The sequence below is a fragment of the Pygoscelis adeliae genome, unplaced genomic scaffold (assembly GCF_000699105.1).
Source record: "Pygoscelis adeliae isolate BGI_AS28 unplaced genomic scaffold, ASM69910v1 Scaffold14, whole genome shotgun sequence".
Lineage (NCBI taxonomy): Eukaryota > Metazoa > Chordata > Aves > Sphenisciformes > Spheniscidae > Pygoscelis > Pygoscelis adeliae.
Genome location: NW_008825109.1, coordinates 3,022,366 through 3,045,501, shown reverse-complemented (window position 1 = coordinate 3,045,501; position 23,136 = coordinate 3,022,366). Strand labels below are relative to the sequence as shown.

Below are 23,136 nucleotides of genomic sequence, written 5' to 3'. Positions count from 1 at the left end.
TTAAATATCTTCCAAGATCAAAGCAGAATGCAGCATCAGTATTTATATTTAAGATCTTATCCAAAGCCTCCTGAAGCTAATAGAAAGACTCCTAATTCAGCTTAGCTTTAAGTTTGGGAGTGTTCAGAAGTTACTGTGTTGCAGCCAGCAAGAATAGTGGATGGCTTGAAAGTTTGCCCAGGAACTGTAAAAAGTTTAAATCAGATGAAGAATTTCAGGTTTTTGCTGACAAACATTTGCAGACTCAGAATTTTGGTTTTGCAGTTTATTTTCTACATTCTGTGTGAAATAAACGTAAACACTGGGAAATCCTCCCAAACCCAGACACTTCTGCATCTCCATTTCTCACAGGGCTTGCAGGATACACTACAGTGCATATCCTCCCCACAGAGTTGGTTCAGCCTGTTTATGACTCACAGTAAAGTCTGTAATTAAAAAAAAAAACAAAACATACTATTCTTTTGCTTAGGTTTTCATTTGGAGCAGCATCTGAGTGAAGTTGCCTTACAAACAGCTCTTTCAAGCTCTTCAAGACATTATGCAGGTCGCTCTTTCCAGATATTCAGGGCCCTAAAGCAGCCCCTTTCTGCACATGCGTTGTCTGACCTCCTGTCAAGATTGGTGGAAGTTATTGGAGAGCATGGAGATGAGATTCAGGTATGCATGTGTACATAATGCTTCTTAGTACTGTTGATTCAGTCAGTTTGCAGACGACACCAAGTTGGGCAGCAGTGTTGATCTGCTCGAGGGTAGGAAGGCTCTGCAGAGGGACCTGGACAGGCTGGATCGATGGGCCGAGGCCAACTGTATGAGATTCAACAAGGCCAAGTGCCGGGTCCTCCACTTTGGCCACAACAACCCCATGCAGCGCTACAGGCTTGGGGAAGAGTGGCTGGAAAGCTGCCTGGCGGAAAAGGACCTGGGGGTGCTGGTTGACAGCCGGCTGAACATGAGCCGGCAGTGTGCCCAGGCGGCCAAAAAGGCCAACGGCATCCTGGCCTGTATCAGAACTAGTGTGGCCAGCAGGAGCAGGGAAGTGATCGTGCCCCTGTACTCGGCACTGGTGAGGCCGCACCTCGAATACTGTGTTCAGTTTTGGGCCCCTCACTACAAGAAGGACGTTGAGATGTTGGAGCGTGTCCAGAGAAGGGCAACGAGGCTGGTGAGGGGTCTGGAGAACAAGTCTTATGAGGAGCGGCTGAGGGAACTGGGGTTGTTTAGCCTGGAGAAAAGGAGGCTGAGGGGAGACCTCATCGCTCTCTACAACTACCTGAAAGGAGGTTGTAGCGAGGTGGGTGTCGGTCTCTTCTCCCAAGTAACTGGCGAAAGGACGAGAGGAAATGGCCTCAAGTTGCGCCAGGGGAGGTTTAGATTGGATGTGAGGAAAAATTTCTTTACTGAAAGAGTGGTTAAACATTGGGACAGGCTGCCCAGGGAAGGGGTTGAGTCCCCATCCCTGGAGGTATCTAAAAGACGTGTAGATGAGGCACTTAGGGACATGGTTTAGTGGGCATGGTGGTGTTGGGTTGACGGTTGGACTTGATGATCTTGGAGGTCTCTTCCAACCTTAATGATTCTATGATTCTATGATTCTATGATTTAATGTATACTTAATTTAAAATTACCATTTTATTACATTTACCATTTACCTTTTTTATTTACCATCTACCATTTTATTATCATTTACCATTTTTACCAATTTAAAATTACTGTTACTCCATTCTGGAGTCAAGTGATCCATAGAATGTGGCCTTAGAAAAGGTTACCTCTGAGTTTACTGAATCTATATGTACCTTATCAAAGCCTTCATCAGGCTGTTACAATCTTATATAGCTCTAAAGAGCAACTAGAAGACATCTAGTAAATGTCACTCAAAATGAAATCTTCGTGATGACCATTTTTCCCTTTTCACATCATTCATTTGTGCTTAAGGAACCCATCATCCTATCTGCTGATGTAACCTGGCAACGTGAAGTAGGCACCACCTCATTTCTCAAATGTTAACATCTTTTGGAATAAAGAAATCCACACTATCCATAACAATACAAAACTTACACTGACCTAATTTGATCCAGTCCTCTCTTAGTGAAATATGACGTTCACTTGGTTTAGCTAAACAGACTGCTCTCCCCTGAAATTTTACAATCAGAGACTACTTATTGCGAGATTCAAGACTTAATAAAGAGAACCACTAGCTCTTAATAAGAAATAGACTGACATCACCTCCATATTTTACTTAGGTAATGAAACTGCCACAAGATGACAGTAATATTCTGTCACAACTGCTTGCACAGAATTTAAATCAGTGACCTGCGAGTCAGAGGTTCTGTATGCCATTACCAATACCCTGATGAAATATGTGCCCTTCTTGCATGCCTTCATAGATCATTCAGAGGCAGAAAATAAAACACATTTGTAGTGGTATTTTAATGTTCAGGGCAGTGGCATTGACGTGAATGTTGTTCTTTTTTCAGGAGAAATTATAGGTTTTCATTAGGTGCCTATTCCTTTTATGAACTGCAGATTTTTAAATGTTCACTGTTTTGAATGTCTTTGTTGAAATGGTTAACCTCCTGCATTGATAGGGGTATGTAATGGAGGCACTACTTACTTTGGAAGCTGCTGTGGATAACCTGTCTGACTGTTTGAAGAACAGTGATCTTTTGACGGTGTTATCACGGTAAGAGCCTGTTGTCCTAACTGTATCTTTTTTTTTCAGTGTCTCATGATATTAAGTGTGCAGTTCTGCAGTCTGACAGCATAAAATTATTTTGATAAGACTGAGCTCATTTGTAACCTTCAGAGAACTAGTCTAAGAGCACATCTCAGCCAAATTTTTGTAATAGTTAAAATAATGTTGGTAGAACTAGCGAAACTTTACAATGCATTGTAAATTCTGCCTTGCTGCCACTTGGCTATAACTTACTTTAACATCCTTTAAAAATATTGTGATTTTTTCACCTTTGTACCATATACTTGAAAACATATCTGGGAAGAAACATGTTTTTTGGAATATTGGTTTCATACAACTTGTCATTCTCAGATGAAGTATTCCCCAAGAAGTAAATGATCATGGTTTGTTCTCCTCAATAAAGCTAGGGAGAATTTTGTCCCATGTGTACATAACCCATGGATTTTGCCAGACATGTAGACCATCTTTGTGAAACCCTTGGCCTTAAAGTAGACCTTTGTACATGGAGGGAAATTGCAGGCTCCTTCCGTAACACAGCTGTTGACAGTACTGAAGGAGATTAATGTCTATCTGACTCCTAATAGCAACAACAGAATAAGGAACATGTTTGAAAAATGTCCATAAGTTACCATGCTTTACATGCAGAACAGAAATACTAGAGCTATCATTTCTGAAGCTAGTAGACAGGGTGCTATGTATTATCCTGCAATGGCAGAACACAAGTATTGCCTTGTGACAGGGTAGAGGTGGGGAAATACAGCTTCTACTTTCTAAACTAAGAGCTTTTTATCGTTCTTTAGTGCACATGTCAGGAAAGAGCAAGATGCAGTAGAAAATAAGAAACACTCCAGAAAGCAGTGGGATGCAATATTCTTTACCCTGACACTATTGATTCCATAAGATCCTCTTCAAATATTATAGACAGTAGGGACTCATAGTATATGAGGTAGGATATGAGGCAGGAATGGGACCAGAGAGTCAGGAATTAGCTGTTCTCCAGAACAAACTTCCCTTGCATGTATCAACACAGCATGTTCATCTGTATAGATAATTGATAGGGATTGTCTGGATCATCACATGATAGTCCATGAGGAGGCATCAGTCACTGAAATAGAAACACCTCTGCTTTCTGTAAACCATCTTGAAGAGATCTTAGGATGCAGGCAGGGGAGGATGCAATGACAACAAGGTTTCTGAAGGACCTGTGCTAGCAAGAACCTAGGCAGCCACATGATGGGTTTCTTGAGGATAATGTGGCGTATTTGTGGTTTTGCTTAAGATACGCTGTTTTTTCTGCCCACAGTTCTCACATTAGCCAGTAAGCCATTGTGCATTTTGTGTGCCAGCTGTGCCAAGTTCAGGGTTTGCTCCACTGATGAGGGCATTTTAAAGACAAAAATTGTTTTCAGTTCTACTGTTGCCCCATTATATGGGCATTTCCACAAGTCACTTCACAGCTCTGTATCTCCTATCCCCATGTCGTTCTTACGTATCTAGACTGTAGACTATCCTGCTCTGGTTTGGTGCAGTGTCACGTGAACCTCACTTCAGTCATGTCTGTGGGCACTTTTTAAAAAAAAGGCAGGCTGCAATAGTGTGGTGTTTTACTTTTCCTATTTAAATATTTATTTACAGTTTGATAAATAATTAACTTGCATCCAATATGTACAAGTTTCAAGCTGTGCATTCACACATTGCAATATATGTTATATATTTTGGATTCAGTTCATCTTCACCAGATTTAACATCAAGCACCAAACTGACTGCAAACCGGAAGAGCACAGGACAGCTGAACGTGAATCCTGCATGCGGTAGCACAGCCACTGCTGAACGAAGCAGGCACCAGAGGAGCTTCTCTGTACCCAAAAAGTTTGGAGATGTGGACAAGTCCTCGGACCCACCGCGCAGTGCCACACTAGACAGAATTCAGGCGTGCACCCAACAAGGCCTGTCCTCTAAAACCAGAAGCTCATCTTCTCTAAAGGACAGTCTCACTGATCCATCCCATATTAACAATCCAACCAACCTGCTGGCCACCATCTTCTGGGTTGCTGTGGCTTTGATGGAATCAGATTTTGAGTTTGAGTATCTAATGGCATTGCGGTTACTGAATAAACTTCTGGCTCATTTGCCACTAGATAAAGCTGAAAACAGGGAGAAGTTAGAGAAGTTGCAAGGGCAGCTGAAGTGGGCAGACTTCTCAGGGCTTCAGCAGCTACTCCTGAAAGGATTCACCTCCCTTACTACCACTGATCTCACACTACAGCTTTTTAGTTTGCTGACACCAGTGTCTCGAATATCCATGGTGGATTCCTCTCAAGCTATAGGTAAAACCAGTATACTTTCCTCTCTTTCAGTTTCCGTTGCTTTGACATTTGATGACAGAATTAGGCTATCTGCACAAAACCAAAAATGGCATTTTTTCATTCTCTTCTAATATAGCATAATGTACTTTCGCTTTGAGTTGGGTGGGCTTTTTGGAAATTTCATAACAATATAACATGTTTCTGAAAAGTGAATCTATTGCACAGTAAGGTTTTGGAGGAAAGTGGTCATGTATTATTTCACATTTCATTTCTAGTGCTTAGCAGCACATAAAGTTTCTAAGAGCTGACAAAAAAACATATGTAAGGAGATACTGTGAAATTTTCTAGAACATATTTTGGCTAGTTTTCCCACTGAATTATTTTCAGAATATCACAGATTATTTGATATTAAATTAGTGCTTCATGGGATTTTTCCTAGAAATATAAATATTGAAAACTTTTGTACACTTTTTAGATAAACTACAATAGCACATTAGTGAGTGAGGCCTGGAAATATAAGGAAATAAGGCAACATTTTGAAATTCCCAATTATTTAGTTGAGGTTGTGACCACTTTTTAATTATATTTCTTGAAGAGAGTTTCTGTATTGTTCCAGATGTTTACTCCTCTATCTCAGTCAGAAACACAGATATTAAGACAACTGTGCAGGCTTCACAACTAAGTCATAACAAGCTTAGACACAGGGTAAGGGGGTGAATGCCATGAACAGCCTGCCCATCTCTTAAGCACCTGTGTGGTGCCTGTGTTCCGGACTTCGGTTGGGCAATTCACACATGGGCTGTGACGGTACCATCTGGAGGTACCTTTTTCTTTTCCCTGAGTATAGAGGAAGCCTAGGGAAATTACACTCCTAGCTTAGGCAACTTGTTTAATTGTGTAGAACGAGTGGGAATGAATGGTTAGCAAGATATTTTCATAGATCAGATTCTTTCTTTTCAAAAAACAGACTGTGTCCAGATACAATTTCTTGACTTCTGAGCTCTGAGCTCCCACCTGAACTGGAGCAGCTTTTGTTACAGCTCCCGGTTACAGTCACTGTCTGTAGTTCATCAACTACCTTGAGCTATGAGTTGGTGCAGAAGAGCTGAATCCCAGCTCCAGACAAAGCCCTTACTCTAATGACAGCAGCTGGCACTTGGCACAGGAGCCATCTCCTAGCTTCAAAACCACCATTTGAGTAGTCTCATCTGACCAGTTCTATCAGAATTTTGATTTATTATTATTATTATTATTATTAACTTAAACAGTACAAAACAATGGAAGCTGTGCCTGGCAGCCTGACCAAAACAGTTGTTCATTTATCAATACTCACTAAATTTCTTCTTGTGTTTTAGCAGCAGTAATGAAAATGCCACCAGTTAAGACTGTCAATAAGCCCATTAAGTGGAAAAGATAAACATGCTCTCTAACAGGAATAAAATACATACTTTCGTGAGATATTTTATCCTGTAAATACCTGTTTGTGCAGTAGTCTTTGCAGAAATAGGTTCATGCTTTATAACAGTACTGTTGCCGAAATGATATACTGGATTTTCAAATTAAGACCCCTTTAAGACAAATGTGGCATGGCCAGTGGCATGAACAACTTGACAGAGTCTGTGTGAGTTTACAGCTAATGTGGTATTGAAACCGTGGTCTCCCACAAAACACCAACTTGAAAATCACTGTGGCTCTTGCTGTCCAAAATACACATTTTGTTCTGTATTTTCCTGTTCTAGGATTTCCACTGAATGTTTTGTGTCTCCTGCCCCATTTAATTCAGCATTTTGACAGCCCAAACCAGTTTTGTAAAGATATAGCCGAAAGGATTGCTCAGGTATCAAAGTTATTTGCTGTTTTGTTCATCCTCAAACCCTGTAAATGCAGTTGCCTTGTTCTTAATGTGTTTTCACATTTATATTTAATTAGGTTTGTTTGGAGGAGAAGAACCCCAAGCTATCAAATCTTGCACATGTCATGACTCTTTATAAAACACACAGCTATACAAGGGACTGTGCTACCTGGGTAAATGTGGTTTGCCGTTACCTTCATGAAGCATTTGCTGATATTACTTTGAGTATGGTTACGTATTTGGCTGAGGTAAGTTTCAAAGATTTTTTACTGGTTTGACTCTTCTGTTGCCTAACAACCCAAGGAGCTGAAGTCTGTGTACAGATTACTGTGGGATCTCTGTAGCTGTTATTTATAATTAAGACTAAAAAGCAGAAATTAGCAGGAAGAAAGGGAATTACTGTAAGAAGTCAATATTGAACACTAAAACAAAAGCCAGCAAAGGTCTCCAGGACTGATGCATCTTAAAGCAGCTTCACTCATCAGCGGGGCAGATTTTCCACTGTGAAAGAGAGAAACTGGACAACATTTATTTAGATCCCACTGAGGAAAATAGGAGAAGGACTAATTCCAGAAGGAGTTTAGCAGCGTAAATAAGATATCATCTGCTATATAAGGATCTGGTTCTTGATACAAATTTGTATGCATTCCTCTAACACTGAATGGGATCATCTTGCTGCCCAGGTCTTCCCTGGTGCTCACCTACTCCTAACATTTCTCACACATGGAGTATAGAGCTGATGCAGTGTTGTTACTGGGGATCCAAGGCTCAGTTCTGCTCTTTAGCTTAAGGTCACTTGATCTTCTGCCTCCTGTGTCAGATCAGTGTCAGGACACCATTTTCTTGTAGAGTTCTCAGATTTCTCCCTTCACTTCTATGCTGTAGTGAGATGCCTTCAGTCTCCCCTCTCATCCAGGGAGAAGGCAGTTCTGTATTAATGACATAAATTCACTAGCTTCTTTAGAGCAGCTTTGTTTTTTGGAGCAGATTCGTTCTCCCCTCTGCCAGAGGATCTACTGAAACTCTGCAGGCATCGCTCATACTGACTATCCACAGATCTTCAAGAGCCTGAGAGGTCAGGCTGTGCTTCCACACTCACTCAGACTTCAGAGCAAACTTGGCCCTCCTGCCTCAAGCTGCAATTCCTCACCTTGTTTGCACGTGAAGGCTCTAAGTAAACAGTCATATCAGATCTTGACTGATGGTGAAAGCCATGACTCTCCTGTAGGAGACTAAAAGTGGACCCTGAGCTTTTTCAATCTGTTTTCAAACTCAAAGACTGAAGAACTATTAGCTCTTCAAACACAAAGACTCTGAATTCTCCAGAGTCAGATGTCTCCTTCACAGCAGAAACTCGTGTTCCTAATAAACAAATGCTGTAAAAATTGAGGTTTAAACTCTTTCTCCTTTGCTTTCCCAGCCTTAGGAGAGTGTTTGCCCCTCTGTTTTCCCTTCAGTGCTCTATGTACAGTTACTAGTGCTGCAGCACCTCCACAAAAGCCATTGCACATGATCTCGCGCCCCTCAAAATGGGCTTAGACATGCATCTGGAAACTCTTTCTTTGCACTTCCCCCTTGCTGTAGATTGGCAGCACGCTACTATATTAACAAGTCAGGCAGGTTTTTGACTGTAATTAAGGCACATTCTTCACATAGCACCATCATCGCAGGATGACAGAGTGGTAAGCATGACTTCCTTTATTTACATTGACTGCAGCTCTGTTGAGTCATGTCTGGGAATATTTGTATGGGCATAGGGTAGCTGCCAGTCTGGAGGAGGAGAAAGAGACAAGAAACCATGTTGTTCAGCCTGCTGTGGCCATGAAAAAGATTTTTCCAGCATTCAGAGTATGTTTCCCCTTTTCTTCTTAGTTAGTCCCCAGACCAGGATAAACAATGTGCTCCTGTCTCCTATAAACTGACTGTGGGATAAACTGTCAATAGGTAAAGCCAAATGGGTTAACAGCCCCACTGGGCAATTCGCAGTTGAATGTTACAGCCATTGCTTACAGAGCCTCCAGCTTTAACAATCCTGGCTCAGTCCCCAGTGCTTGGGCCTGAGGGAAATTGTGAGACATGCAGTGCTTAAGAATAACAAAGGAAATCTGTGTTGCAGCAGTGACCCCTCCAAACACACAGGTATACCTTCAGAGCGGACTTTCTACCACAAGTTATTAAGACTATGAGAACAAATGCTCTCAGCAGCAGGTAAAAGCTTCAGTTATTGCCATTCAGACAAAAATTTGCATTTAACCTATTTGATGGCAGGTAGTTGCTTGTCAGCTAGGGGTATGATCCTGGCATAAAATAAGACATTTCAACTGTGTTCTTATCCAAACCTTACAGTGACAAGCAGTGCTCCTTACTCAGTTTTACATATTACAGCTCCATCCATGAAAAATGATCATTTCTTCTAGAAAAATACTTGAGGTTCTCAGTCTACAGATGAGGAAAAATCACTATTTAATAGTGCAGTAGAACTTCGAACCTCCACTACCAAAATCAGCATACAAACACATTACTGAAAGCTTACTTTGATTTTATGTTAAATTTTTGTGTATTAGTTTTTTAAAATCAACCTTGTACCATGAGAGCACAATCATTCTAGGAGCATATCTGAATTGACATGGGTCATACGTTAAACTAGTGATTCATTAAGTCCAGGGTCATGCTTGGACTTAAATAGCTAACACCATTAATACAGAAGGGACAAGAAACCACATAGTGGATAGTAATGTGCTCATGGTAGATGTTTCCTCCTCCTCCTCCGTGTTAGAGGATTGCTTGTGATAGAAGCATGGGCATTCATAACCTGTTCAAATCCAAGGAATCACTAGAGATTAAAACATCTGTGTTACAAGGGGAAGCATGGCCTAGATCAGGCATTATCCCACTAATGGCTTGTCTCAGACATGGCTTGTGAAATGCCTTCTTCATTTCCTCAGTGGACACAGAAAACTTTTGTTTGACTGACTAACATAGCCTAAGAGCTGAGCATCTCTTCTCACCTGCTGCCAGATTTGGAGGGGCAAAGGGAACTGTCTCCTGCGGTAGCACACCAGCAGCCGCATGAACCAGCAGCAGCCAGCCCAGGCAAGGCAGCCCTTGGAGGAACAGGCTCTGCTCTCCACTTAGTTCTAGGTTAGTTGCTGCTTCAGGAAAGGGACAAATGTGGCTAATGGAGTGTGGATCCCTAATCCCAGATAAGACCTGGATAGTTACCACACACTAACAAGAGAGGAATCCACAATTCTTCAAAACAGTTCATATGGACCAGAGTTTAAAAAAAAAAAAAAAAAACCACCAAAAAAAAGACTGTAAACAGTTATGATTTCTTCTTACAAATACAGTGGAAACTCTTCGTCCTGGAACTCACTGATCCAAATGATGTGTTACCACAACTCCATCTTGCTGCTATTTTTGTTACTTCTGGCAGCAAAAGAATTCTTATTGTACTAAATGCATTTTAAAGTTGCTGTTCTTTTTTTAAAATTAAATACTCTTTCTTGTTACAAATTCATGATGTATTTAAGTACACACTTGGACTATCAACCACCACATATACTCATCTGAACAAGTGGAAACTGGCACAGTCCACAAATGTTTTAGAGTTTAAGGGGCAAGAGCTGTTCAAGTCAAAGGATTCTGTTGACAACAAATTTATACAAACTGGAATGGAAATTAGAAGCTTTCAGAGATAAAGTTCCTAGAACAGCTTTCTAACCAGCAATAGAGACAAAATTCCCATTATTTCCCAAGAATTCCTTTTCCTATCACAAAAGTGATTATCTGATGCAGTAGCCTCTGTCAGAGAACAAAAAAATTTCTTTCTCTCATACAGATAGTTTCTTCTAATCCTTTATTCCTACACTGAAATGGTATACTGGCTGATGTGCTAGATCATACAGACTATTTACAAGGAAGGAATCAAACCTTCCATTGCAAGATCCTAATGGAAGGCAAGAAAAGGTCTATAACCCTGTTTTGAAGAAGAGTTGCTAAAGAAGTTTTATCTCTCAGTAAAGGTATCCATGGGATGAAGCAGGTTGCCATGTAGTACCTTTAATTTAAAAATTCTTGCCGTCTTTTTGTAGAGGAATAAAGCATTGTGAGTTCCATCTATTGTGCTGTTAATGGAATTTGCCTACTTTGTTTTATGAATCACTAATAACTACTCACTTTTACTGATGAAAGAAATCAGAAGATATTTAGCAGGATGAGAAAGGTATGTGTCCTAACTGATCATTCCATTTTGGCTGGCATGAAGCCTTCTCATTCAATAAAAAGAGGAGTCTTGCCATTCAGGCCAGCGAGGGCATCTAATAAACTACTAGACTCCACTTGGATAACAGTTGAAATTTTTCTCTGATGGAAGACATGAGGGAGCATAGAGTTTTTATAAATAATTGTTTTCTAGATCCTAATATCTCTAGTAACCAGTGTTAGAAGAACGTTTTTGTCAGCCTGAATGGAAGGATAGAGTCTAATCTTGAGCCTCTGGTAACCTCCAACAATAATATTTGATTGCCTCTGAAATTTGTGGGGTGGGACAGGACCTGTCGCCAATGAAAGAACGTGCTACCTTCCAGGAAATTTTCAGCTAAGATATTCACACACATGTGCAAACATAGCACATCGGTCTGTACGCCTCCTGAATTAGTCATGTGTATATATGAGCACAGTCACATTTCCAAGGTTCATTGTGGTATTCCAGGATCTACACTCAGGTGTTCCAAAATTCCGGGATTTAGATCAAGCCATTTTTTGTATTAGCCTCTACAGTAAGACAGCCCAGGGACTCCATCTCCTCCTTAACAGAAAATGTTTCCTTGGCAGTTACAGCCAGTGAGCACTGGCAGTGAAGTATATTTGGATAAATACATATTGATGTCTGAATAGTAGTAGTTTTGTTTCTTCAGCATGTTTTCTTTTTTCTCACTGACTTTCAGCAAAGGTAGAAACAAAATGATGCTCCCCTGTTTTTATTGGATGTGCTTCCCCAATTACAGTGTAAATTTTACCTGCCAGTTTACTCAACTGAGTATGTGTTTTCTGGATAAGTTAGGGCAGGCATATATAAAATGTATGTTTCATTATCAAAACAGGCTAGCATTTGGCGCCCAACTTAAAGCTCTTTTTTATTTCGCCCTTGTGTCATCATCACTTGTAAAATGATTGTAAAATGGCATTGCAAAATAAGTGAGTGAAGAGAAATTAACAGTACAAATGGTATTCATGAAACTAGTAGCTTTTTCCATATGAAGAAATGTCTCAAAATTTAGTTATTTTCACTTTTTTTTTAAACAGCTATTAGAAAAGGGCCTTCCCAGTATGCAACAGTCCCTCTTACAGATGATCTACAGTCTTCTTAGTTATATGGACCTGTCAGCTATTCCTGTGAAACAGTTTAACATGGAAGTGCTAAAAACCATTGAAAAATATGTACAGGTAAATACCATATGTTCTTTATATTAACATAGGAACTTAGCAGTATTTATTATTGTAAGTTGATTTTCTTTATAAGAATTTAAGACTAGATTAGCAGGGAGGACTGCAACTGTCCAGTGTGGTATCTAGTTTATAAATATCCTGATGCCTAACAGACTGCGCATCCCCAGATGCCCAGCTGTGCGTTCACTGTGTGGGAAGGGTTAGGCTGCAGCTACGCTACATCAGGAGCAAGCTTAATACCAGGCAGAGCCTGACTGACCACTCTTTTTAATTATTAGCATGAGAGAGATGGGGCATAAGCACTTCCCTTCAGAGACTTCTGCACCTAATTCTTCGCAAGTGCAAAATACATGTTTCTACTAGGAATTCACAGCTGTAAAGAGCCTGTGTCAAGTCAGCTTGTCTGTTAAATGGGAGTTCTGTAATGGCCCTTATGTTTATTCATACTGATTAAGGTATTCAGGTAGGAGATTTTAAATCCTTTGCCAAATTGGACTTGCACTCGGGTCTCCCAGGTTGCAGGCCAGTTCCCTAACAATGACACCTTAGGCAAGTCTTGGTCTCTGCTGTTGAAATTATTCTGCAAGTATGTACCTTGTCAGTGGCCAAGAGAGGGAAAGAATAGTAATATTCCAATTCCACATTTTTATTATGTGGCAAAAAATATGACTGTAAAATGTAAATAATCTTGAATGTGTGTGAATCTTTCTTTCCATTTGCTGATTAAATATACCTATTTTTAGAGCATCCACTGGAGAGAAGCCTTGAATATCCTGAAGTTGGTAGTTTCTCGTTCTGCCAGTTTAGTTTTACCATCCTATCAACACAGCGATCTTTCAAAAATGGAAATACATCGAGTGTGGAACAGTGCCTCCAAGGAGCTACCAGGGAAGACTTTAGAGTTTCATTTTGATATTTCAGAGGTACTATTTGTGATTCTGCTACTTGAAACCTTACTTCTGTCATTTGATAATCCTAAAACATGTGTTGTAGCTCCTTAAGAAAGCTGAAAAACTGGGAAAGAAAGGAAAATTACAAAACTGAAAGTCTCTTAAATTCTCCTCGATCCACAGTGACATATTTAATGACCGATGCTGGAGGGCTTTTTCTGGATTTTCATTAGATTTTTAGGGGGAAGGAATTATTAGTTGTGTTTAAAATTATCTGGTGGAAAAGCTATGTTGCAGTTATGCCAACTGTAATATATAAGTATACTATATGTATAAAATCCCCCTCCAAGCCTTTTATATTTGGATGCCAGTGTTCTCTGTAACTGTTAAACATAGAAGTATGTCCTTTAAGGGAGTACTTTCTGACCTCTGACTGAATTCTTTTACAGCACTCTTTATCCTGCAAACCCTGTACACCTTTTAATTTTATAGAACTGAATGGTCCTATTGACTTTAATGGGCAACTCTACTTATAGTTTTTAACCTGCATGACTTTGCAGCTTTATAGACTTTATCGTATAGATAATAGTGAGACTTTGGGTTAAAAGGAAATACGAATATAAAAAGGCATCTTGTACTATTTGTATAAAGAGTTTCTTCTTGTTTCATGAAGGTATAGTTCTAGAAAATGCTGAGCATCCTATCATCAATCCAAGAAAGCATTTTGCCGTGTGTTGGAACAGGGCCAGAGTGCTCAGCACTTGTAGGAAAAACCTGTTAAAAACCATGTGCAAGAAATGTGGATTTGAATTAAATTTCATCAGCTTTCTGAGTTTTTTGCTGCTTCTTATGTTAGAAACTAGTTTGACAGTTGCTTTGAGTATTACCTATTCATGAGCATAAGCACTAGCTACTAGGTATGGCAATAGTTACTGAGACGTTCACAGTGGGAAATAATATACACACCAAGTGACATGAAATTTGGTGCACTCTTTGTTTTACCACTGTATATGATCTTCAGAGTAATCTTTTCCTGCAGCTGAAGTAATATGTCCCATTATAAGTTCATCCTGGAGCATAGGACTAGTGAATAATTACTCTCTATTTCAGACCCCGATTATTGGGAGACGGTATGATGAGCTGCAAAGTTCTTCTGGACGAGATGGTAAACCCAGGGCAATGGCTGTCACCCGAAGCACTTCTTCAACTTCATCAGGATCTAACTCCAATGTCCTTGTTCCTGTGAGCTGGAAGAGACCCCAGTATTCTCAGGTAAACTCCTTTACAGTAGCCCACTATTCATTAACAAGTGGCACTCGGAGCAGCTAAATTAACGCACACTAAGTTCTTAAATGCTTGTGCCCTCTGTCCCCTACGCAGTGCTCCTGGCTGGCTGGGGCAGTGGCAGCACAGCATCTGACTGACTGTGTGTGCTGAATGTCTTTCTTGGAGTTAGAAACGGACTGAGTTATGTCTCTCTTCTCTCCAGCCAGTGGTTTTCTTTCAACCTGTAGGAAATGCATCTCTTTAAGACCTCTAACTCTAGGTCAAATTTAGCTAAGAATGGCAGGTGAGTTGAGATATTAGCAAGGAGAGCAGATAGACAGCATGTGCAACTTTCCAAGTGTTGTTTTTATGGGAAATCAGGTAAAAAGAATTCCTTGGAACAATTTTCCTAAAAGTGATGTTTGATTACCGTATTGATTTTGGTTATCTGCCAGTTAAAATAAAACCATGCAGAATAAATGCATTTATTGTTGTTTTTTTTAATATAGCAGATTATATAGCAGTGACTCAAGCCCAATTCTATTTATGCATGTGCTTAATTTTAAGCTTCTGAACTGTTCTTTTGAAGCAATGCACACAATTCAATGTGTCCTTATTATGCTCAGTGGAATTAATAGGCTAATTTAAAAATAATGAACAGCAAAATCATTAACAGCTATTTTTATGTTTCCTCGTATGCATAGTTGCTCTGAAAGCAACCTTTTGAGCACTTAATGACTAATTGTATGGTTGGGTCCTCCTAATTAAAAATTGTTAATGTATGTTTCTAGCCACTGGGAGAATGGGTGGTTAAAAAAATGCTCACTGGAGAAATGTCTTGTTTTCTAGAAAAGGACAAAGGAAAAGCTGGTGCATGTCCTTTCTCTATGTGGTCAGGAAGTTGGGCTGAGTAAAAACCCTTCAGTAAGTTGCCTTGTATTGACCATTTCTTTGTTTCATTGTGTCCTAAACTTTAAAAGTGAATAACTTTGTTTCCCAGAGTTGCTGATCTGATTTGCATAGCATCATGTCACATTACTGTCATTATCATTTGTACTGGCCCGTGCCACATTTCTCAGCATATAGACCAGTGAGTGAATGGCCCTCTCACTTAAAGACGATTTACTTACAGAGCTACATACAGTTTTGCTGTGAGACATCTCTGATGCTATAGGTTTTACTTATGCCATCTCAGTGGGTAGAGAGTAATGACCTCTGGTATTACCAATCTAGAGCCTTTATAAAGTAAAAAATTAAATTACAGAAATAATACTGGGGGGAGGTGTCTGATTTTTCCATTAGATAGTAGTTCTGATGTTACTCTTTAAAAATTAATATTATCTGGTGCCAGGAAATGGGCAATAGATCATCCAGGGTAGGAAGCTCTTAAAATAGTTATTAAATATTTTCTACAGAGAAAGGAAAATTTCTGAATGTTTTTGATTATGTTGTATGTCACTTAAATTATGGTGAATAGGTCCTTCATTTCTGCAAAATGGGGACCGTTTAATTTTCACAACTAAATTGCAGATATAATTATTTTTGGTAGGAAAGGAAAAATTGTAGCTTGTTGTGTTTTCTAATCTTTACATATTTTTGAACATCATTTTTAACTAGAGTTTTCTTTTGTGAACTTACTATCTCCTCCCCTTGACAGTATTTTCTTTGCTAAGTTCTCTGAATTTTGTTCCTATAAATGTATACAAACATCAGGCAACATCAATCTGCAGCCATTAGGAGGTAGCTGTAATATTCTTGGATGTGTTCCTGCAGTGTGAAGTTGTTTCTTTGTACAAGTTTAATCTGAAGGCACCTGTCCAACATAAATAATAAAGAGTGTTCTAAAAATACTCAGTAAAGGAATTAGGTGTGTACTGGAAATACAGTCTTCTGAATAACCAATTACAGCTTTTAGGAAGAAACAACCAGAGGGAACAGTTTGTTACAAGAGAAATCCTTTGAATTGTAGGTAATTTTTTCTTCCTGTGGTGATTTGGATCTGATTGAGCACCAGACAAGCTTGGTGTCTTCAGAAGACGGAACAAGGGAGCAGGAGAACATGGATGATTCAAACAGTGAACAACAATTCAGAGTCTTTAGGGACTTTGATTTCCTAGATGTTGAGCTGGAAGATGGGGAGGTACAGTATATTTTCTCTGAAACAGCTTTTTTATTAAAACAGTTTCATATTCTTCCTACTAAACACTATACTTTTTCTTGTAACATAAAACTTTAACTGTATAACTATAAACTTAGTTGTGAGTTCAGATTATTTATAACGTTCACTTAGTGTTCGTTTCAGTAGCATAACAGTAAGAGGCTACCACACCCTTCCTTTCTGAATCTGCTTTAGGAAACACTGCAAAACTGTTACTGGAAGATAAAGCCTCTGTTCTAGTACCTTTTCAGTGAATTTACTTTTAAGTGAATTTACTTTAAATACAATTTTTAAAGGTCTAAATTGTTAACAAAAATATATTTGCTGATTAAAAACCCATAAAATGAAATTGTTCCAAATCTGTTGGTTTATGAGTAACCCTCCAAAACATGAATTCAGGCCTTAGGGCTGTTGTTACTCCTGCAACTGCTGATGAAGTCACTAATGCTTAGGGAGATGTACCTTCCACTCTGCTTAGGTGTCCGTGATTTCATCATTTCATGCAGGAGCTAAACAGAACCCTGAGGGCCCAGATCAAGTCTTGACAGGTGAAGCCTGTCAGCTCACCTTGAGGTGAAACTGCTGAAGGGAAAAAGTTGAAGAACTGCTGAATTTTGAGGGGCTACACCCTTTAACCTTGCTTATATCAGACTTGGAATATTTCTTTCTATTTGGGTAGGAAGGGCCAAAAATGAATATCCATTGCCAAACAAGACTAACAATTTTGTTGCTATTTAAAAGTTCAGAAATTGTTAGCTCTTTTGAAGTACTTAAGGTGCAGATATTCAGCAAACCTAACAGTTGAATAAATTGTCTTGTTATAATCTGCACTCAATTTTAACATGAATTCTCTCAGGCATCGCTCTTAGCCCTGAGAAGAACATGTGTACAGGAAGAAATAATCAGTTTTCTCCCCAGTTGAATTACAGTAGTAAAATAATTTTAAGGTAAACAGACCCTTCAGGTGTGAACTCATGTACATCTGAACTTTAATTTTTTTTCCAATGAAGAGAAAGGATGAAGGAATAGAAAGAGATGTTGCAGAGTCCTTATTTTCCAAGTCAGGAATCTCTATATCAAAATATAGTAATTTTGACTCACGGCTGCCCATGACTTTGCTAAAAAAAAAAACAAACAAAAAACAACCAGTTGGCATCAATGGTTGAAAATACATTAGCCAAATATTATGAAGGAGCTTTAATGTTCCAAACAATGATAAAACAGCAATGCCAGGTTGTTTGTCAAAAAGTATACTGGCTGCAATCATTTCTGTGTCTTAAATGCTTTCAAGATATTACAAGGGCTTACGGACTGCAATTTTGACTAAATACCACATGATAATTTTTTGTCCAGTGAAATTAAAGAATTTCTTCTTTCTCTTCACCAGTTAAAACCATATACTGATTATATATAATTGTGCAGAACAATTCCTATCAAAATGAGTTTACCTTCATGGACTGTGACCCTGCAAAGATTTGTTTTATACTTTATATATATATATATATATATATACACACACAGTTTTTAAATTGCCATGGATCTGAGACCTTGCATTCCAAGGTTTACTCCAGATTGACTTACTACTGTTTTAAATAAATAGATACTTTAGCCAAATTCAAACCTGGTGTAAGAGGCTACATCTCTAATGACTGAGTTGAAACTGTATACTGTACGTCAGATCTGAATTTGATATATTCATAAACATGAATAAAACAGTGTTGGAAAACTTCAGCTAGCAAGAGCACAAATAGTCTTTCCAAAAAAACCTTATTATTTAAATAGGCCAGTGATGCTTGTATCATCCTCATACCACAAGATATACTTGTTTGAAATTTCATAAAGATGTGAAAGCAAATAATGGTTATTTTCAAACTTAAAAGATAGGCTGAAGAGTTGAAGTTTCTGTGATAATATTAGTTACAATTGTAGGCAAATGTTTGTCTATGATGTCTTTAATACAGTAATTTTACATAGATTCTTTCTATTTGTTTTTCTATCTGTTATATCTGCTACCCAGGAACTTCAGGTAAGAATGCTACTTGAACTCAGATGTGCCAGTATATGTTATGCCTTCTTGCAAACTTGTATTATAGAATAACATCATAGTTTTGTTGTTGCCCTCCCCCTCTTCAGTTTGTGCGTGGGTGGGTGGGTGTGCGTGTGCTTGCACTTCTGACAGGTGCTTCATTTTTTGTCTTGTATTAGAAATATTTTTGAGGTCTTCAAAAATTCTGCTTCATTTTAAGTTTGTTTTTGACATGTTCAACAGTCTTCACAAATTTTAAAATATCTTAATTCTAGTATCAGCATTTTTCAAACAACTGAGCCATTTCTCCTTTCAGTATCTTTGTGCATAAATAATATGTAGAAACAAAAGAACAACTTCATCATACATAATGTAGTAAAGTTTGGGCCATTTGTTTCCATAGGCAAATTATATATAATTTTCAGCTTTTCAATTGTGGTATATAGGTTCCTGTTAGCATCTTGCTAAAGCTGATACCTGAGACCTCTTCATAAAGTTTACATCATTGCCTACCAGCCTGAATTTAATTGAATAAATTAATTAATTCATACAGCTTAATTTAATTCAGCTGTATATGCATACCAACTTTGCGGCACTCATTTACCCTGTGAAGAAAACTGAAAAGGCGCATCAGTGGTTGCCAGTTTGGGACCTAAACTTGCAGTTTATCAGTGTGTAAAGAGAACTGAAATGAGTTTGTAATAGAGAATTGTAATGAGTTGTACAAATGATACAAAAATCAGCAACAACAGTATTTTGCATATTTGTTTCCAACAGTTTGTACATCAGTTATTATGCAAACACAACCCCAAAAAAATCTTTGTCTCAAAATGCCTGTGTTCCAAAAAGGTACAAACATATGGAGATAGTGCCTTACTATGCAGTTCCACAACACTCTTGCCTATACCCTACAGTGTTTGTGTGACTCCATTAACTTTGCATACTTTTGTCCATACAGTAAGGTAAAAACTTGTGTGAAAGAAGTTTTGCATGATTCTTACCGGCTTTATGGAGGAGCTACGCTGCCCTCCCCCACATAGGGTTACTTCCCTTTTTACTGCCCTTTCTGTGTCTCTCCTTTCCCCTGGGTTGTCGTAATGTTTAAAGTGGCTGCAATGGCACGTCCGCTTCTTTACCAGAGGGTGGTGATTGTGGGAAGTCCTATGTGGTACCTGCTCACTGCTGGCCAGACACATTTATAATATGTGACTGTTTTCTTTTGAACTGATGTTTGTTACTGATGGCTTTTCAGATAGGAGATAGCCTTGCTCCCGCTGTACATAAAAATGAACAGCCTCTCAACTACATCTTCCCTCCTGCTCGTTAACTGTGAAAGAAAGATTGCTTAACAGGCTATAAAAACAACTCCATCTTTGTAGACATGTGTTGACTTCTTGTTTAAATTCAGTATGATTCTGGGTGCCCCTGTAGCAAGCTTACGCTAACTCAAATACTATGGGTATTTGGGTTATACTGTATTTCATCTCTCTTACCCTTTTTCCTCACTTTTAATTCACTCCCCCTTCTAACTGCATGACCTAGAAGTGTCCCTTTTCATTTCTCTTCTTTTTGCTGGCTTCCTTCTTTAACACATTGCAGAATAAAACTGCAACAAGAAATATTCCCATAGACATGCACTGCAAAGGTTACTGATAGCTGTACTAGGCATCATGAGGATCAGCGTGTGATGATGGTCATCTTTGCTTGCTTGCTTATTTATGTCATTTTGTCCTTTGTTAGTTCAGTAACTGATATGTTTCTGGAGGATGTCTCATTGCTGCATGTGTCCTCCAGCCTTTGTGGGGGAGGATGGGCAGCCAAAGAATTTGTTAAAATAAATAGCTGGGAACCAAACAGTCATTTTAATGATTTAGAGAGACCTAATTTCGTAACTCTTAGATGTGTTCTGTTCTCTTCCCGCACAAAACTACCATATGATCCCAGTCCCAGAATGAAAACACAGTGTTCTTCCAATAATGTGTTGGGCTTCATAACAATTTCATGTTCATTTGCTCTTGCATATCATGCATTCCTTAGTTCTACATGTTCTTGTAGATTACAGTTCTTGCATTTCTGGATTGTCTTTTTCCTAAAAAATATTTTTTTCTTTCTTCCTCATATTTGTTCATGAATGGTGAGCTTAGTGTCATGAAACTGAACTTTCCCTCTTTCTAATCATATTCCAAAGTCCATTGCATTAAAGGGCAATGATGCAAAATAAGATCTATTTGTACAAGTTTGTTGATTGTTAAGGAGGTAAGATTGCAATTGAATTAATTGCACTTCATGTAGTTTGGTCCCCATTCAGTAAATGTCTGAGTAGTCCTGAATGGGGATTACTCAAGTGTTTAAAATCGCAAATCTGCTTAAGGGACCTTACTGAACTGAGACCTCTTTCTCTATGATTGCACATAATTTTAATCTGCATAAGCCCAGGAGATACTTATAATCAGTGATTTGATAATAATATTCATGATTTTTTTAGACAGAACTATATTTTTGTCAAATTCATATTTAAAAGATCACTGTCAACTTGAATTTTCAGCAGTTGGTTTGCTTGTTTAAGAGTGTTGCATCTTACAGAGTCTTATTTTAAACAGTCAGCCCTGAACCTTAAAAAGAAACATTTTTCTCTGTAAGTTTCCTTCCCATGTTGATGTAAGGTTGAAGGCTTTCACCTGCAGTTCACCAAAACTGCAGCTGAATACTTCTGTGTAGACCTCTCATGCTGTGTAAGGCCCCTTTGGCCTCTGCGGGTCCCTGACAGGAGCAGCTGTGGACACGCTCCTGCATTTGCCAGAGAGGAACCTGGCTAGACTTGAAGAAGGGAGCAGGAGAATTAGCGCAATTAGGGAAAAGAGGTACAGTCCACTGGAAAATACATAAAGTAAACAAATGGAAAAATGGTGGAAAAGTAATTGTCATTTTTCTACATGAAAGAAATTAAGTGATCTTTGTATCAGTTCACCAGCCTAACAAATAGTTATGCTATTTGCTTAATGCACTTGGCTTTATGTAACTGCGTGTGGGATCAGAACTGAAAGTCCATATAAAATGTTTGGTCCATTTGACCTTTTCAAAACGTGAAATCCCAGGCAATGCTAATCAGGTTATTCTCAAAGTGTAGTTTCAACTAATTCAAATAAATTCAAGTTACAAAAATAAGCAATATGGGCGTAGAATAAAAGTTTTAAAAGGTGTGCTGCTTTAGCTATTACATTTTGTGTGTAAATGAAGGGTTCATTCAAATCTACTCATCATTATGGTTATGTATATAATGCAAAGAATCTAAAATCTTTAACATATGTTTCACAATTGAACCATTGCTATGAACTGTGCTCCTAATATTTTTAAACATCACGGAAAAATCCTTTAAAATTGCTTCCAAACTTTTCTTTTGCCTGTCATTGCTCTACTGGTATTGAGGTATGTGTATATGTGGACTTAGAAAAACGAATTCTTAAATCAGCAAATGCATGAAAAACATCCAATACTGAAAAGAATGAATCTTCATTTAACTGTCATTTCCATGCTTCTGCTCATATCTCCAGGTGAAGGGCTGGAAAATTATAAATGCTCCTGTTAAATTATTGCTTAACAAAATAATGTTTATATTAAGTTTGTATTATATTTTTACATAAAAATATTTCTTGAGCTAATTTTGATCTAATGATTGGTGGTTTGTATATGGTGAGTTTCAAATCAAAGAAGCTGACCCTATATCTGATTTCAGGGTGAGAGCATGGACAATTTCAACTGGGGAGTACGCAGACGGTCCCTGGATAGCCTGGACAAGTGTGACATGCAGCTGCTGGAAGAGAGCCAGCTCTCGGGGAGCACGCCCAGCCTGAACAAAATGAACCATGAGGACTCTGATGAGTCATCCGAGGAGGAGGACATGACCACCAGCCAAATCTTGGAGAACTCAGACCTAGTAAGCTGCAAACTTGCAATTTAAGAATAGACAGGGTTTTGTTTTTAAATAAGCTGGGCTTTTAGTTTCCTCTCGCCCAGGTACAATCTAATCAGCTGAAATTGGGGGGTAGCACTCAATGCGCTGTTTTGTCGCTGCTTGATTTTCCCTTATTTGCAAATGTAAACAGGAATTTTAATGCAAAGTTTGAAACACAGGAAGCGTCAGATATGATTATTTGCACTTTTTTCCAGAAATTACTATGTGACAATTTTGCACAAATGGCCAGTAGTAAATCTTTCTGATGTATCTAATACTTAAAGAAATAGGACAAGACTCCAGTTTGGTAAACTGTGGCAGGTTTTTCACTGTTCAGTTCTGGGATGTTTGCATACAATTTTTATGATAGAAACACTGAAAGGGTTATAATATGTCTGTATGTACAAACTAAGAGAGCTACCGTCACTGCCCTTTAAGACAATGTCTGCTTTGCAAGTTCGTAAAAGCAGTGTGTGGTAGGGTAGCTGTATACTCAGTTCTTCTGTGCTTTTGTTGTCTTTTAAACAGATTATAACTCTTTCC

At 38.6% G+C, this 23,136-nt stretch overlaps 1 protein-coding gene across 1 annotated transcript in view; it reads left to right on the top strand.

Moving 5' to 3' along the window:
* Positions 1–23,136, top strand: part of FRY (furry homolog (Drosophila)) — a 153,591-nt gene that overhangs the window by 103,521 nt on the left and 26,934 nt on the right. Inside the window, exons 42-53 of the mRNA XM_009327862.1 lie at positions 470–657; positions 2,586–2,680; positions 4,418–5,019; positions 6,738–6,835; positions 6,928–7,098; positions 12,158–12,298; positions 13,045–13,224; positions 14,302–14,463; positions 15,307–15,381; positions 16,427–16,597; positions 22,375–22,575; positions 23,122–23,130. Of these exons, the coding sequence (XP_009326137.1) occupies positions 470–657; positions 2,586–2,680; positions 4,418–5,019; positions 6,738–6,835; positions 6,928–7,098; positions 12,158–12,298; positions 13,045–13,224; positions 14,302–14,463; positions 15,307–15,381; positions 16,427–16,597; positions 22,375–22,575; positions 23,122–23,130 (2,093 nt within the window). The remainder of the gene's footprint in view (positions 1–469; positions 658–2,585; positions 2,681–4,417; positions 5,020–6,737; positions 6,836–6,927; positions 7,099–12,157; positions 12,299–13,044; positions 13,225–14,301; positions 14,464–15,306; positions 15,382–16,426; positions 16,598–22,374; positions 22,576–23,121; positions 23,131–23,136) is intronic.